General features: G+C 52.5%; 1 protein-coding gene across 1 annotated transcript; it reads right to left on the bottom strand.

Annotated features, from left to right (window-relative positions):
* Nucleotides 1-128: 128 nt before the first annotated feature.
* On the bottom strand, nucleotides 129-3367 carry CD63 (CD63 molecule). The gene is made up of 8 exons (XM_068970927.1): nucleotides 3277-3367; nucleotides 2615-2691; nucleotides 1446-1634; nucleotides 1207-1281; nucleotides 1009-1104; nucleotides 762-899; nucleotides 431-514; nucleotides 129-268 (listed from the first exon to the last, which is right to left on the bottom strand). The coding sequence occupies exons 2-8, from the start codon at nucleotides 2678-2680 to the stop codon at nucleotides 203-205; spliced, it is 714 nt and encodes a 237-aa protein (XP_068827028.1). The 5' UTR covers nucleotides 2681-2691; nucleotides 3277-3367; the 3' UTR covers nucleotides 129-202.
* Nucleotides 3368-17074: the final 13707 nt, after the last annotated feature.

The following is a 17074-nucleotide window of genomic DNA, read 5'->3' as shown; positions in this document are numbered from 1 at the left end:
CCAGCCTTTCCCAGAGGTGCAAACAGAATAGGGTCCCAGAGGATGGGAACATGGATAAAGAGGGAGAAGGGTTAAAGTATCACTTTTTAAGACAAACTGAGACTCTTTCTCTTTGGGGTCTGAAAAAATAATCCGTTTAATTGAAAAACCTGGAGTATATTACCCCACTCCCCTGGATGAGGGGGCTGAAGAGACAGACCCCCTACATCACCTCATAGCCACTTCGGATGCTCTTCACAAGGCAGCATGCTAAGACAATACCCAGGATCTAGAAGAACAGAGAGATGGGGGTGAAGAGGAGTCAGGGAGGCAAGACAGAGACCCACCCAAGAGACCCAAGAGACAACCAGGGCTCCCCTCCACAGACCAGCCCCCTGCTCAGCACCCTCCCACTGCCCCTAGTTCCCAGATGCCCAAGGGTGCCTCTCACCTCCACAAAGGCAATGCCCAGGGCTGCCGCAGCCACCACCAGCACATTCTTCCTCAGCCAGGCCGCAATCTTCTCCACACAGCCCTGCCGGGTGGCAGGCACACAAAACAAGACCCCGTCAGAAATTTCCCACACCCCCCTGCCTGCCCACCTGGCTCCCCCACCCTCTGTCCCTTTCATCCCATCCCCAGCATTACCAGATTCCCTCCCGATCCCTGGTGCCCAGTTTCCCAGAGCCCCAACCTTCTTCACCTCCACCCCTGGTCCCTCTCACCTCCTGAAACATTTCCCAGCTTCCCCAAGTCCCCTACTATCTCAGCCCCCTTCCTACCTCAGTATGGATGTCCTTCACGACGAAATGAACCCCACAGTTATTAGTGATGTTGACGCAGCAGGAGTCAGGGACTCGACTGGCCATGGTCGGGATCTTCTCCCAGTCTGTGTAGTTAGCCGCCCCGCAGCACTTAAACTGGGGGAGAGTGGAGATATGGGGGGAAAGGCTGTTAAGTGACCCTCCGTCTTCAACATGGAGGTAAGAATCTCCTTCTCCTACACCTGCTCCCAGCAACGCCACTCACATCTTTCTGCATCTTGTCCAGGATCGATGCCGTCTCGTTGGCTTTTGGATAATTCTTCATCTGCTGCCGGAAGTCCTTATTAAATTCTGATCTCACCTGGGAATAGGGAGGAGCACCGTGGAGGTCAGGACTCAGGGCACCTGGGTCCCAGAGCAGCCAGGCCTCTGAGGCAAGGACTTCCCCTTATTCCCTGCTTACCTTGTCTCTAAACACATAGCCAGCAATGGCTGCAGCCACTTCAACTAGCATGATAAGGGACAAGAAGATGGCAAACTGCAGGTGCAAAGGACAGGAGTCAGGTTTGGAGTCTGGGTGGGAGGGCCCTGCCGGTCTCAGGAACATTCAAGGCTTCCCTCAGCCACCCACCCTCCAAACCCTGCCCAGAGAAATGCCCTTTCGGCAGCCCCAGGCACCCACGCTGGCCCACACCCACTCACCGTGATCATAAGACAGTAGTTCTCCTTGCAGGCTCCACAGCAGCCCACAAAGGCCACCAGGAAGAGGAAGGCCCCCACTGCGATAATGACCACAGGCAACAGGAAACTAGGGGTGGCCCCATGGGTCATAGTCTGATTCAGGACGAGCTGGGTCGCTACGCCCACAGCAATCAGTCCCACTGCACAGGCCTGTGAGGAGCAGGGCAGGTCAGGACTCGGAAGACCCACCACCCACCAGCCCCCCACGGTGGAAGGCGGCGGGTGACCCAGGACACAGACTAAGCCCACTCTAGAGAGACTGATTCTCACACCTCCAGGAAACTTTTGACAGTGGGAGAGGAGGCTGACCCATCCTTGCCCCACCGTGTGGGCTAGGCAAACTGTTCAAGGCTCTCTGGGAGAAAGCCATCAGGAGGAACCACACCTTCCTTCAAGCAACTTCTCACAAAATGCAAAAAAAGAGAAGTTTCCAGTAAGCCCTAATCCCAGGACACACATGCCTCACAGAGCAGTGCTTCCTTTGAGCCTCTTCCTATGGGCCTCCAGGGCTCCCAGAATTGCCCTCTCACTATCCTCATCAGCGACCACATCCTCACCAGCTGTGAGAAGGGCTCCTCAGGCCTCATGGGCCTGGGAGAAGGAAGGGGTTAAAGGGGTCAGAGTAGCCGGTCCCTCCCTGGACAAACAGTAGCCTCTCAAGCCAGGAGCCCAGGACTGGAGCAAGAGATGGGCAGAGCCCTTACCCACCCCGAGCGGCCCGGAGGGGTGATGAGGGAATGAAGAGGGATGAAGGGGTGGCGGGAGATAAAGAACAGAGAAGCGGGGAGCAAGGGCACACTCGAGGCGAGGCGTGGGGCGGCGATAGCATCAGAACTGGCAGTTGGCTGGTTGCCCCACTGCCCCATATCAGAGGAGGCTGGGTCACCAGACAGGAAGGGCCCGGAAGGCTTACGGAGGAGACCGGCCATTGTCGGCCCAAACCAGCCTCAGAGGTTCCCGAAAGCTGGAGGAGGGGACGGCCGCGCTGGCTTCGGCTGTAGCCCGGGCTTTTTCCTCCCACATCTGGTCTCCAGCTGCCTTCATTGTTGGCCGCTCAGCCCTCATCCCTCCGGAGCCAGGTCGCCCTGCACCCTGCCAGAGCGCCCCCGCCGGCCCCGCTCCCCACTCACGCAGAAGGCCAGCAGGAGAACGTAGAGCAGGAACTTGACACATTTCATTCCTCCTTCCACAGCCATGGCTGCCTGGCCTGGGACAGAGGGGCGCGCGGGGGGATCAGAACCGGTCGAGGCGGGATCTCGCTTTCCGAGCTCCCCGCCGGCCCTCGAAACCTCCCCTGCGCCGCCCCCATTCCCGGCCCCTCCCACCCGGAAACCCGCGGTCAGATCCACGTCTTCCAGCCCCCTCTTCCACCCGCAGGAGAAGGGTGGGGGCGCCCGCAGCCCAGCCCGGACCCCGCCCCGCCGCCTCCCGGGGGCCCGGGACCCACCCGAGGGCGCCGGCAGCGGCCAGGACCGAACGCCCACCCTCGACCCTCCAGCCCGCAGGTGTTAAACACCCCTCTTCACTCAACCAGTCACGGAAAACTCTCCTCAGCCCCAGCCCGACCCCCCGGTCCTTTTCCCTGGGTTCTGATCACCGAAGAACAGAAATGCGGCCGGCGCCGCCGCACCCCAGCCCGTCCCGGGCCTCCGAAACTTCACCAAGTTGCAAAGTTGGGAGCGGCGGGGAGCGCGGCGGATCTGCGGAGGCCTGGGGCGAGCCCCCGAGCTGGGGGCGACCGGTGACCCCCTCCCCACTCCCCGCCGCAGCCTCGCGGACCCCGCGGCCTCACCTGGGCTCCCGGAGGCTGTGTGCTGCTCTCCCGCCGCCGCTCAGGGGCTCTCTAGCTGCGCCCCCAGGCTCCGGCCCCGCCCGGCGCGCGGCCCCGCCCCGGCTCCAGCCACAGCCCCCTCCCCCGCCGAGTGGCCTCCAGCCTCCCTCATGTGACGCGGGAACAGCTGCGGCCTGAGTCACTGGGCTCACATGGGGAAAGCCAAGCCCCCCGCCCGGTCGAGGCCACGTGGCCCCCGCCCGGAAGACAGCGCCCACCCCCACCAAGCGAGGGCACCCAGGGCAGGACCTCGGGGTGCCTGAGGCCCTTCTGGCGCCCCAGAAAGGGGCCACCTCGGGGTAGGAGAGCGGGACCCGGCGCCGCCTGGATCTCTCTGGCTCAGGGAAAGGGAGGAGACATGTGAAAGCCAAAGGAAGGAGAAGCCGCCCGGAGTTACTCTCTGAGCGCCAGGTCGGGCTGCAGAGCTGAGGCGAGATGACCAGATGGTCTTCAGAAGGCCGCCTTATCCTCCACCCAGAGCCCACCCTCCTCCTCTCGCTCCAACTCCTTTACAGCCCCCGACCCCTACCCCGGAGTCAACAGAGGAAGCTGCTGGCTCTCTGGGATCTGGTGGGGCCAGAATAAACTTTAAGAAAGGCTCCAGCCTCACAGCCTCCAGCGTTCTGGAGTGGGTGTTCCTGTCCCCCTCCTCCGTTTTCTGGGGCTCCAGAGTATTGAGCCGAGAAGTGGAAGAAGCCTTCCCAGGACCATGCCACCCAGCCAATCAGGACACGTCAGAGTCAGGCTCCTCCCTCTGTGGGAGGGTGGCCGAGGTGGCCTCCCACCCCTCCTGGATCTCCCTGTTGCGATGGTCACGCGGGCATGGCATATATACCCTGGATTGCCCCATCCCATCCTGTTGGACAGCCCAGAGGGTAAGGCCAAGAGAGGACTGAAAGGTGAGGGGGTGGTCTCAAGCTGCCTCCCTCCCTGTTAGCCATGGTGGTCTCCAGGAGCTATGTGAACAGTTCAAGAACGTAACCAGCCACTACAACCTTCCCGCCCCGCCTGGGCCCCCGTCCCTTAGATTCTTCTCATCCAGCCTGAAGAACCATTTCCTGAGCCTCAGTATATGTCAAGGAAGGAAAGAAACTAAGAGCAAAAGGAAGGCAATCTGGGCTGGGCTGAGAACCAGCTTCCAGGATCACAATCTTCCAGTAAGACACACCAAGGCCCTTCTGGACCTTGCATGCCTGCGTGCATGCTAAGTTGCTTCAGTCCTGTCCAACCCTGTGCAACCCCATAGACTGCAGCCCACTAGGCTCCTCTGTCCATGGCACTCTCCAAGCAAGAGCACTGGAGTGGATCATCATGTCCTTCTGCGCTTCTGGACTTTGCTTCCCACTTATCACCGCAGGTGGGCTGTGCAGGAGGAGCCAAGATGCTGAAGAAAGGAGTATTCATCTGTATCTGCCAGCCATGTGCTGGGCACAGGGCCAGTGCGGCAAGAGAACTGGTGGGCCCGTCCTGTGCCAGCAGGCAGAAGCAAGCCCACACTGTGAACAGAGGCAGAAACCCCTGGTGACAGCTGGATGAGTTCAGAGGGAGGGACAGGTGGCGCCTCTGCCCCAGAGAAAAACAAAATAGAATGAATTTCACCGAGGTGGTTGGTGCTCTCTGAGGTGTATGTGTTAGTCACTCAGTCGTATCTGACTCTTTGTGACCCTATAGACTGTAGCCCACCAGGCTCCTCTGTCCATGGGATTCTCCAGGCAAGAATACTGGAGTAGGTTGCCATGCCTTCCTCCAGGGGATCTTCCTGACACAGGGATCGAACCTGCGCCTCTTTTCTCTCCTGCACTGGCAGTCGAGTTCTTTACCACAAGTGCCACTTGGGAAGCGCCACTCTCTGAGGTGACCTTAAACAATAAAAGGGCAGTCAGTTCCAGGGACAAGGAAAGGGCCAAGTGTAAAAAGGATTAGTTTTAAAAGTCCATGGCAGGAAACTTCCTGGTGGTCCAATGGTTAAGAATCTGCCTTGAGGTGCAGGAGACACTGGTTCAATCTCTTTTCCAGGAAGATCCCACATGTCACGGGGCAGCTAAGCCTGTGGAGCACAGCTACTGAAGCCTGCACTCCCTACAGCCTGTGTTCCGCAACAAGAGAAGGAAGCCACTGCGATGAGAAGCCCACACACCACAAGTGGAGAAAGCCCACATGCAGCAATGAAGACCCAGAGCAGCAAAACACAAATCAGTTAAAAAAACAAAGCCCTTCCAGTGCAGGGGCATGGGAACTAAAGATCCCTCATGGCATATTGGGGTTGGCTGGCTCCCAGGGCTGGGGAAGGATGTGGTGACAGACGGTGGGCAGGGAGGTGGTCTGCAGTCAAGACTGAGAAACTTTAGCTACCAAAACACCAAGCATAATGCTTGGTCTTTGACTGAATCTTCGCCTAAACAAACTGACTATGAAAGACATTTTAGGAAGAACTTGTCATTCAGTTGCTAAGTCATCTCTGACTCTTTGTGACCCCATGGACTGCAGTCTGCCAGGCTTCCCTGTCCTTCTCCATCTCCCAGAGCTTGCTCAAACTCACGTCCATTGAGTCAATGATGCCATCCAACCATCTCATCCTGTCACCCCTTCTCCTCCTGCCCTCAATCTTTCCCAGCATCAGGGTCTTTTCCAGTGAATCACCTCTTCACATCAGGTGGCCAAAGTATTGGAGCAACTAGGCAAATCTGAATATAACTGAAGATTAGACATGAGAAAATGTTATTGATAGTATAGGAAATTTTCTCTATTTTTTTAAAGATGCATGCTTTAAATATTTTTTTATGCATTTTAAAGATGCATACTTTAAAAATATTTCAGGGTGAAATGTCACATCTGTAATACTTCACAAAACAACAGATGAAGTGAAAAGAAGACAGTGGGACGTGTACATCCACGGCTGATTCGTGTCAATGTATGGCAAAAACCACTACAATATTGTAAAGTAATTAGCCTCCAATTAAAATAAATAAATTAAACTTTAAAAAAGAAGACAGTCTGGGTGACACGACTGTTAAGAACCTAGTGGCTGTGTAGGGTGTGTTCTCAAGGCAAAGGGGAGGGTGGGAAATTACCAAGAGGGTGAACGCCGACCTCCTGCTGAAAGGAGGAATGGATGCTGGTCCAAGAGAGGGCTGATGAAGGCCAGAACCAGGGAAAGGAGGGGACGTCCTGGGAGGGGCCTTTCAGAGAGAAAATCAAAATGGGGTGACTGCCCACCTGTGGGAGCAGAAGAGGAAGTGGGAAGAGTCTGAGATAACTCAGAGTTTCCAGACCTGGGAGCCCAAGGGAGAGGTGGTGGTCACCGAAGGCAGGAGGTGCAGCCGCCGGGGAGAGATGCCCCACCTGGAAGTAGGAATGTGAGACTCAAGAGAGAGGAGCAGCCAGACTAGAGACAGAAAGTGGTACTGAAATTCACAGCAGTCAGACTAGACAGAGAAAGTGGTACTGAACTTCACAGACAGGGTGTCCCTGCTGACTCAGGGGTAAAGAATCCACCTGCCAATGCAGAAGACATGGGTTCGATCCCTGGGTCATGAAGATCCCCTGGAGAAGGGAATGGTATTCTTGCCTGGAAAATTCCATGGACAGAGGAGCCTGGTGGGCTTCAGGCCATGGGATTGCAAAGACTCAGACACAACTGAGTGAGTAAACAACAGCAAATACACAGATGGGTGAAGGCCAGGGCGAGAGAACATTGAGACAGGATTTCAGAAAACCCTTGCGTTTAAGGAAGATGGGGGAGGGGTCAGTAGCAGTAAGTGATCCAAAAGGGAAAGGAAGTTGTGGAGCTGGGCTCCTCACTCTGCCAGGCCCAGTGCCAGGCACTTGGAGCCATGAGTTCTCTCAATCCTAATGACAACCCAGTGAGGGCTGTGTGATTTGTCCTGTTTTGAAAGTGAAAGTGTTAGTCACTCAGTCGTGCCTGGCTCTTTGAAACCTCATGGATTGTAGCCGGCCAGGCTCCTCTGTCCACGGAATTCTCCAGGCAACAATACTGGAGCGGGTAGCCATTCCCTTCTCCAGGGGATTTCCCCGACCCAGAGTACGAACCCGGGTCTCCTGCATCGCAAGCAGATTCCTTACCATCTGAGCAGAGATAAGGAAACTGAGGCTCAGAGACAGGGAGTGACATGCCCTGAGTCCAAGCTAGTAAAGGGCATTGTTAGGATTTGAACCCAGATCTCTGGGGGTTCCGGAGCCTCTACTTTTTCCTCTGTCTCACTCTCTCAGAGGCCAAGAGAAAAGAGAACTTCAGAGCAGGAAGAGGGGACAGTGGCCAGAAGCACTGAATAGTAAAGAAAGGTGAGAAGCAAGAGAAGGCCATTGGGTGGGGTGGCATTTTCCAGAGCAGAGTCAGGGCAGGATCGTGAGCACCCCCTGGGTGAGTGTGGAGGCCTCCAGGCAGGCAGGGGCGGAGCTGGGAGGTGGCTCAGGAGGATGGGACCCTCCTAGAGGAACACCAGGGGGAGGGCTGGAAATGCACCGCAGCCAGGGTGGCGTGCTGGCAGCAGCTGGGAGAGAAAGAATGGGGCCAAGGAGACCCGGGGGAACAGATCTGTGTGGAGCTGGAAGGGGCACGGCAAGAAAAGTCCATTCCTAGTAACATTCCTAGTCATGTTCATAGACACTGTTATTGTTCCACTGAGTATACAGCTTCTGATTCGGAAGATGAAAAAAATCCGGAGATGGATGGTGGTGACTGCTGCACAACACGTGAATGTATTGAGAGCCACTGAACACTTTAAAAACAGTTAAAATGGTAAATATTGTGTTATGTATATTTTAACACAAAATTTTGTATTGAAGTTTAGTTGACTTACAGTGTTGGGCTCACTGCTGCTGTCCAGCAAAATGATTCGGTTATACATATATATATATTCTTTCTTATATTCTTTTCCATTATGGTTTATCCCAGGACATTGAACGTGGTTCCCTGTGCCACACAGTAGGACCTTGTTGTTTACCCATTCTATATATGAAAGCTCAGGGAATTCCCTGGCAGTCCAGTGGTTAGGACTCTGTTCTTCCACTCAGGGGGCACAGGTTTGATCCCTGCTCTGGGAATTAAGATGGCATCACCTTTGCAATGGACATGAACTTGGGCAGACTTCAGGAGATGGTGAGGGACAGGGAGGCCTGGTGTGCTGCAGTCCATGGGGTCACAACGAGTCAGACACAACTGAGCAACTGAACAACAATTGGGAACTAAGATCCCACATGACTCAACACCGCCAAAAGCATAAATAAAAAGTGGAGGTAAAAACCTCCCACTCCATCCCTCCCCTAACCCTCTCCCCCTTGGCAACCACCAGTCTCTTCTCTATGTCAATGACACTCTTTTTTTAAAAAAAGAATGGCCTACCCCGCTAGCCAGGAAAGTTGGCATAGAGCCCTGGGTACCTCTGAGTGGGGAGGCATCTGACCTCAGACCTGGCCCTTCACATCACATCCTTCAGAGCCAACTTCACATCCTCCAGCACCAACTTCAAGGGCTAGTATCCAGAAATGTCACCTGACTACTGGACTTCCCAGGGTAAAGAACCCACATGCCAGTGCAGGAGATGCAAGAGACAGGGGTCAGGAAATTCCCCTGGAGGAGAAAATAGCAACCCACTCCAGGATTCTTGCCTGGAAAATTCCATGGGCAGAGGAGCCTGGCAGGCTACAGTCCAAGAGGCCACAAAGAGCAGGAGATGACTAAGCAACTGAGCACACACATATATACACACACTTGATTAGCTCAGGCTTCTGTCCCTTGGGTGCCTGGCACTGGTCAGTGGTAGGTGAGCTGGGGTGGTCTTCTCCCCTCCCCCTCTCCCCCTCCCCACACAGCAGAACCAAGCTGCTCTCTAGCTCTCCAACCAGACCAGGCTGGAGATGTTTTGACTGCTCGAGTCTGGCAGCACAAATAGGAGACTCCAGTCACTGTGGGGCCAACCCCAACTCGGGGCAAGACCAGCTCACTGCGCTATGGTACCCAGGTGAACATCATTGCCAGTCAGCTCACCTCCTCACCGGGAGGAAAGGAAGGCTCAGAGAGATGAAGCCACGGACTCAAGTACAATCTGCAAGTGAGGACCAGGGTCTTGACACAGCAGCTCTGGTGCCGCATGTACCATGTTCGCCACCAGCAAGCAACACCCTGAGGTCAGAAGCCTTGGTGACAGACAGGCTCTGCCCCACATGAGTAGGTGACTTTGGCTAAACTCTCGCCCTCCCTGAACCGCAGCTTTCTCCCACTTGGGCAGGAGGAAGACCGCTGCCTTCCTCAAGGCACAGGACAGTTGTGAGCATCAGAGGAGAATGAGAGGGATAGTTTTGTTACCTTAAGTATTGTTGCTGTTGTTCAGTCTCAATCAGGTCTGACTCTTTGTGACCCCATGCACACCAGACTCCTCTGTCCTCCACTATCTCCCAGCGTTTGCTCAAATTCATGTCCAATGAGTTGGTGATCTAAGCATCTCATCCTCTGCCCCCTCTTCTCCTTTTTCCATCAATCTTTCCCAGCATCAGGGTCTTTTCCAATGAGTTGGGTCTTCACATCACGTGATCAAAGTATTGGAGCTTCAGCTTCAGCATCAGTCCTTCCAGTGAATATTCAAGGTTGATTTCCTTTAAGACTGATTGGTTTAATCTCCTTGCAGTCCAAGGAACTCTCAAAAGTCTTTTCCAGCACCACAGTTCAAAAGCACCAATTCTTTGATGCTCAGTCTTCTTTATGGTCCAACTCTTACATCCATACATGACTACTGGAAAACCATAGCTTTGACTACATGGATCTTTGTCTACAAAGTGATGTTTCTGCTTCTTAATATGGTGTCCAAGTTTGTCATAGCTTTTTTTCCTGGGAGTGTCTTTTAATTTCATGGCAGCAGTCACCATCTGCAGTGATTTTGGAGCCCAAGAAAATAAAATCTATCACTGCTTCCCCTTTTTCTCCTTCTGTGTGCCACAAAGTGATGGCACTGGCTGCCATGATTTTCATTTTTTGAATATTTAGTTTTAAGACAGCTTTTTCACTCTCCTCTTTCACCCTCATCAAGAAGCTATTTAGCTCCTCTTCACTTTCTACCATCAGAGTGGTATCATCTGCATATCTAAGACTGTTGATATTTCTCCTGGCAATCTTGATTCCAGTTTGTCATTCATTCAGCCTAGCATTTCACATGATGTACTCTGTATGTAAGTTAAATGAGCAAGATGACAATATACCTTAAAAATGATGTCTTAAATGAAATTACAAAACGGAAACAGACTTCAAGAATGAGCTTACAGTTGCCAGGGGAGGGGAGGAAGGATGAGAGGAAAGGATAGTTAGGGAGTTGAGGTGGACATGAACACACTGCTGTATTTAAAATGTATAGCCAACAAGGACCTACTGTATATCACATGAAACTCTGCTCAATGTGTGGTAGCCTGGGTGGAGGGGAGTTTAGGGGAGAATGGATACAAGTATATGTATGGTTGAGTCCCTTCACTGTTCCCCTGAAACTGTCATAACATTGTCAATCGGCTATACCTCAATACAAAATAAACACTTTTTTAAAAAGGAATGATAACTCTTGATCATACTGTTTTGATTTTATTTTTTGATCATACTGTTTTTAGACTCATGGAAGTTCAAATGATTTTGCTTTGAGTAATACCTGGATGCCACCCCCACTTTAGATGGCCAAGGAAAGGGTTGGAAGGGACAAGCCAATCTCCTTTGACACCTCCTACCCACCTTGGCCTTGGCCCAGGGTTCTAGTCCCAGCTCCACCCCACCCCAGCCCCCACTGCCAGGCTGGATCCTCAGCACTCTGCTCTCTTTTTACCTGTTCCTTTCCCTACTCCTGGGGCCCCTAGCGCCTGACCTCTCACCCCTCATTCTCCCTTGCCGGATTCCTGTCCCAACCTCCTCCCAGCCCTGTCACTGTTACCAACGGGGTCAATCAGATACCTGACCCGTGACGGGGCAAGTTGGGCAGGTCCAGCCTAAGGCCTCTTCATGCACCTCCTGGGGCAGGAGCTCCCTGATGTGTGGTTCTGGCTCCAGGACCTGCCCAAGGGGCAGAAACTGACAACCTTGGTTTCTTCTGAGAGGGAGCAAATCAGAATCTGGGAGAAAGGAGAAAGAGGCAATATAGGCCGGGTGGTTAACTAGAATTTCTGTTCCTTGGGGCTGGGTCAGCTCATGCACCAGGGCTTAGTCCCGGAGAAGCAGATTCTGCGCTCACACCCCTCCCTTTCCCAGGCCTGCAACTGGAATAGTGCTGCCTCCTGCCAGCATGGTTGGGCCACAGGACCAGCCTGGGCCTACCGCCCCCAGCAGAACCCCACCACTTGGGCCTGGAAAAGCAGAAATAGGAAAGAAAGACAGGAAGAGGTGGGCAGGCCCAGAGAGACCAAGAGTGAAAGTGGAAAGAGGGTGCACCCCAGGATGGGAGGGCTTGGCCTGCTCTGAGAGGTAGTGGGGAGCAGAGAGGGGCACGGGAGGAAGACGTGACTCCAAGTGATCCTCAGGGTTCCCCACTTGTATCCCACCCACCTCCACCCCCAACCCACCAGAAGCAAACTTTGGGTCCCTCCTCCCAACCTCCTACTTCTCTCAGAGTTCCTCGGGTTCAAAGAGGTTAACACAGCTTCAGGAGATCCAGGGAGGATAATGATAGTTTAGAATGTGGTGAGGGAGAGGATTGTAATTACACAGCAAGCTTCTCTCTGAGGGCTTCAGGGTATGTGGCAAGGACCTGGGAGGATCCATTCCACCAGCAGACTCTCTCCAGCCCAGAATAGCCTCCTCACACCACATCCCCAGAGGCTCCTGCAAGGAAGGCCAGGAGGGGAAAGTTCCTCCCCACTAGGGAATTCCCCTCCCCAGTTGCTTCTCAATGGCCCAGCCCTCCCCCTCCTTGGAAAGACCTGCAGTGCCAGGGAATGAGTCCACCGACCCTAGAATTAGGGCCTTTAGGAGGAAGAGGCAAGAAGAAGTGGGGGGGGGGGGGGGGCGGTCAGGGGTCATGAGTTACTGCCCACTGACTCCAGCTCTGATGGACAAGGCAGTTTGGGTGTGGGGTGGCCTGAACGGTAGCAGTGCCCCTTTACCCTTAGAGTGGTTCCCCCCACGTCCCTCCCACCCAGCTTCCACCCCTCCCCCCACACCGCCCCCGCCCCCGCCCCCGCCCCGTGCTGGAGTCTGCAACTCTGAGAGTGGGCCAGGTGCCTCTGACCTAGAGCCCTGCTGACCTGGCTCCCAGGATTCACAGCTCCTTTTCCTGAGGATGAAACATAACGGCCCCGCTACCCAAGGCTACACGAGCACCTCTTTCCTCCAGCAGCTCCTGAAACCTCATCTCTGCTTCTCTCCCAGCAACTCACAACCTTCAAAGCTCAATGCCTCCCGGTGGGCTCCAACCTACGTTTGCTATGAACCAGTCAGGACCTTAAAGGAGGTGGGACAGAAGGTTGCCGGGGTAACACCCGGAGAAGGGCACCCTAAGCGGGAGGACAGTTGCCTGGGAGACCAGGGCAGTGGGCGGGGCCACAAACCCTGGTTAGCTAGTGTTGTGGTGAGGAAAGAGCTAAATGTCCACATCTCTCCTAACTCCTTTGCCGTAAAGCCAGTAGCGTTCCCTCCTCGGGACTGGGTCTAGAACAGCTGGAAATCTGAAGTTCCTGAAAGAGAACTCCCGAGGGTTACCTGCAACCCGAGGGAACCCAACCCAACATTCCCAAGCTTGAGGGAACTCAAGGAAAGAGGCAAGATGTAGGAGAGGGTGGAGAGAGGAGCAAGCCTTAATACATTATGATAAAGAACTTCTCAGACTAGAAATCTAAAGTGAAAAATACGCCAAGTATGGGGGAAGAAAAAAGGTCCGTTTTAGTCCCACTTCCAAGAAGCAGAAATTCCAGATTCTACCACCAGATGACAGTCTTGCCCACTCATTGGATTAAATGCAGTCCTGGAATCCGCAGGAGGAAGCCAGGAAGCAGAAATCCTTTCTGTGTCACAAGTTCCCAACTCTTGCTCTCTAGTATTTGGCAGATACTCATAACTCTTTCTGGCCATGCATATACAGTTTTCTTTCCCTAACGGGACTCTGACCAGAGCCAGCGAGCAAGATTCATTCATTCTTTATTCAAAGTCACTAAAGAAGATTGCTGGGAGAAATATCAATAACCTCAGATATGCAGATGACACCACCCTTATGGCAGAAAGTGAAGAAGAACTAAAGAGCCTGTTGATGAAAGTGAAAGAGGACAGTGAAAAAGCTGGCTTAAAGCTCAACATTCAGAAAACGAAGATCATGGCATCCGGCCCATCACTTCATTGCAAATAGATGGGGAAACGGTGGAAACAGTGGCTGACTTTATTTTTCTGGGCTCCAAAATCACTGCAGATGGTGACTGCAGCCATGAAATTAAAAGACACTTACTCCTTGGAAGGAAAGTTATGACCAACCTAGACAGCATATTAAAAAACAGAGACATTGCCAACAAAGGTCCATCTAGTCAAGGCTATGGTTTTTCCAGTGGTCATGTATGGATGTGAAAGCTGGCCTATAAAGAAAGCTGAGCACCTAAGAATTGATGCTTTTGAACTGTGGTGTTGGAGAAGATTCTTGAGAGTCCCTTGGACTGCAAGGAGATCCAACCAGTCCATTATGAAGGAGATCAGCCCTGGGTGTTCATTGAAAGGACTGATGTTGAAGCTGAAACTCCAATACTTTAGCCACCTGATGCAAAGAGCTGACTCATTTGAAAAGACCCTGATGCTGGGAAAGATTGAGGGCAGGAGGAGAAGGGGACAACAGAGGATGAGATGGTTGGATGGCATCACCGACTCAATGGACATGGGTTTGGGTGGACTCTGGAAGTTGGTGATGGACAGGGAGGCCTGGCATGCTGCAGTTCAGGGGGTCACAAAGAGTCAGACACGAATGAGCGACTGAACTGAACTGAAAGAATTCTTTGAAAAAATTTCTGGCTTTCTTGGATCTCACAGTGTGAGACTGATAAGTTGGGTGATAGTAATGACTAATTATCTCATTTAGAATTGGGTGTCAGGCAGTTAATCTTCATACCTTATAAAATAGGTCCAGTATTTTTATCTCCACCTTACAGATAAGGAATCTGAGACAGAGAGTCAAGTTCACACAGTCAGAAAAGCGGGACAGCTGCATCTTAAACCCAGGCAACCTCAGTTTGAGTCTAGAAGCTATGTGAGTAAGCCCCACGACACACAGGACGCAGATATAGCTAGGAGAAGCATCTACTGTACACTTGAGAGTCAAGAATGGACTCCTGAAAGACATATCCAAAATCTCATCTATACTGAGACCTGAAGAAAGAGTAAATTGAGGGGAAGGAGGGAGGGAATGGAGGTAAATGGGGGAGTTGTTCCAAGAAGAGGAAACATTTGTGCCAAGATACTGTGGAGATGATCAACAGATAGAGGGCAAAGGCTACATCCAGGTTTCTGACCTAGATGATTGTCATTCAGTAAAATGAAATAGCAGAATGGGGGCACAATTCAGGGGAGAGACATTCTTTGTTTACCATATTTCATCTATGATTGAGGGTGTTTCTAAATGGCAATATCAAGGAGGCATCTGGTCTGGAGTTTGGGCCAAGATTGTTTACCTAGCGTCCTATCTCCTCTGTATGCTCCCTGAAAAGGAGGGCTAAGTTTTTCTATTGTTGTTGTTTGGTTGGTTTTTGTTGTTGTTGTTGTTGTTCTTTTTTCGGCTGCACTGGGTCTTTGTTGCTGCACTGTACCAGGCTTTCTCAAGTCGCAGAGAGCAGGGTGAGGCTACTCTCTAGTTGTGGTGCAAGAGCTGAGCTTCTCATTGCGGTTGCTTCTCTTGTTGCCTAGCACAGGCTCCAGAGCTTGAGGCTCAGTAGTTGTGGCACATGGGCTTAGTTGCTCAGCAGAGCATGGGATCTTCCTGGACCAGGGATCAAACTCAGTCCCTTGCATTGGTAGGTGGATTATTAACCACTGGACCACCAGGGAAACCTGGGAGTAAGTCTTGTTTTTCTTTGCATCTCCTAGACCTGCCACTAGCTACATGTTCAGTAGGGAAGTAAAAACTGGGCCACTTCCTCTGAGGAAGAGAGGTGACACCACCTCTGCTCTCAAGGAGTTTTGAATTTTGCTGAGGAAATGACATCAGAAAAACATTTTGGAGAACAGGATAGGCTAAAGTATGGGATGAAGGTAATCACCACTCTGCAAAATCAGAAAGTAGGGCAAAGAACCATGAAGAAGGAGCCTGTGAACGCCCTTACTGAATGACTGCTGTGTAATCCTCACAACCAGTGAGGGCAGGCAAGGCGATCCTATTTTATAGAGGAAGAATCGATGAAAGGTTGAGATGCTCATGTCTTGGAAGGAGCCAGCTGTCTAAGGTTTTTGTTTTGTTCGTTTGTTTTCCATTCTGCTGCAGTCTTAGTTCCTGTTCTCCAGAGAACAGATCATCTCTTCAATGCTCCCTACCTTGGTCCTCCTCATCCCTACCCAACCTCCTTTCTTTATACCTGGGCCCACAGTTCCCCCTGCCTCATTCCACTCCAGTTCCCAAGCCCAACTCTGTCCTTACACCCAGGGCTCCATCTAGTCCAAAGAGGAAGCCAATGTCCCTCTGTTCTGCTTGAGAAGTCCGGTAATGTTCACCCACTTATTAAATAAGCATTATGTGTGCCAGGAAACCAGAGCTGATCTGATCCCCTCAAATATGTTCATTCTATTGGTTGTCTATTGACCTCTAGAGCTTCATTAATAGAGTTTTTTTGTACAAAGTTTATTATTGGAGACATACCACAACAACAAGTGGGACAGCACACAGAGACACAATTCATTTAGTTAAAGAGAAGCAAGGCAGAGAGAAAGGATGTGGGCATCCTCCCTAGTGAGGAGGACCTGACCTCTGGGCTTTAGACTCAGTAAATCATCCTGGAGAAACTGAGGGTCTGGGAAGAGGTATCCAAAACCAGAGAAACTTAAGCACTTCAGGAGCACTGTAGTAGTTTGGCGCTCTTCTACTCTGCCCTCTGGCTGTACCCAGGGTTACACCTGAAGACTAGGGCTGGTCCTACATCTGGGTGTCTCCCCTGGGGACTTCACTTTCTCCAACTGAGGTCTCTGAAGCCAGATCTCTCTCTCATCCTCGCCCCTACAACTACAAGCCCCTTCTCAGACTTCTGAGCCCTGCCAGATCCAAAACTACACCTGGGAATCCAGAGATCCTGATTGCTCTGCAAGCACAGTGGTCTCTGGCCCTGCTTCCTCTCACTCCTCCTGCAGTGGTCCCCAGTCCCTGCCTTTTCCAGCCTACTGACTCCTTTATCAGTGAATCAAGCCTCAATTTCACATTCACGTTCTTCCTGGCTCCAAGCCTTCCTCTGGTCTCAGGACTTCCCACCACCTCTCCACCTTCTCAGGTTGGCCCTAGTCTCTTTTTCTCCTAGCCTCCCTTGCTAACCTCCATGTCCAGTTCTACCATCTCTTGATCCCCCTGAGGAGACCAGCCTGAAGCTTCTCTCCAGGCCCCTTTCTGATCCTGGGGTTCTTCTCATAGCTGGGGCTCCTCTGGGCTCAAATTCTCCACTGCCTCCGCCTGAACTCTCAGTGCTCCCACCAAAGCTGACTCTCACTGCTGGGCTGTCTGTCTTCCCATCTCCGCTTTACTCTGATCCTCCGCGTCTGCCTCCTCTGTGGGGCTCCCTTGGTATCTCCCAGTCTCTGCCCGCGCCGCCTTCCTCCTCCAGATTTCAT

The sequence above is a fragment of the Capricornis sumatraensis genome, chromosome 4 (genome assembly GCF_032405125.1).
Source record: "Capricornis sumatraensis isolate serow.1 chromosome 4, serow.2, whole genome shotgun sequence".
NCBI lineage: Eukaryota > Metazoa > Chordata > Mammalia > Artiodactyla > Bovidae > Capricornis > Capricornis sumatraensis.
This window is presented reverse-complemented; position numbering and strand designations above follow the sequence as displayed.

Bases quoted from the DNA above. Each gene is read 5' to 3' on its own strand.
- CD63 (XM_068970927.1), bottom strand. From the start codon at position 2,680: ATGGCTGTGGAAGGAGGAATGAAATGTGTCAAGTTCCTGCTCTACGTT. The intron at 900-1,008 runs GTGAGTGGCGTT...ACTCTCCCCCAG, and splicing joins TGGACAAGATGCAGAAAGAT to TTTAAGTGCTGCGGGGCGGC. The intron at 269-430 runs GTGAGAGGCACC...CTGTTCTTCTAG, and splicing joins TGGGCATTGCCTTTGTGGAG to ATCCTGGGTATTGTCTTAGC.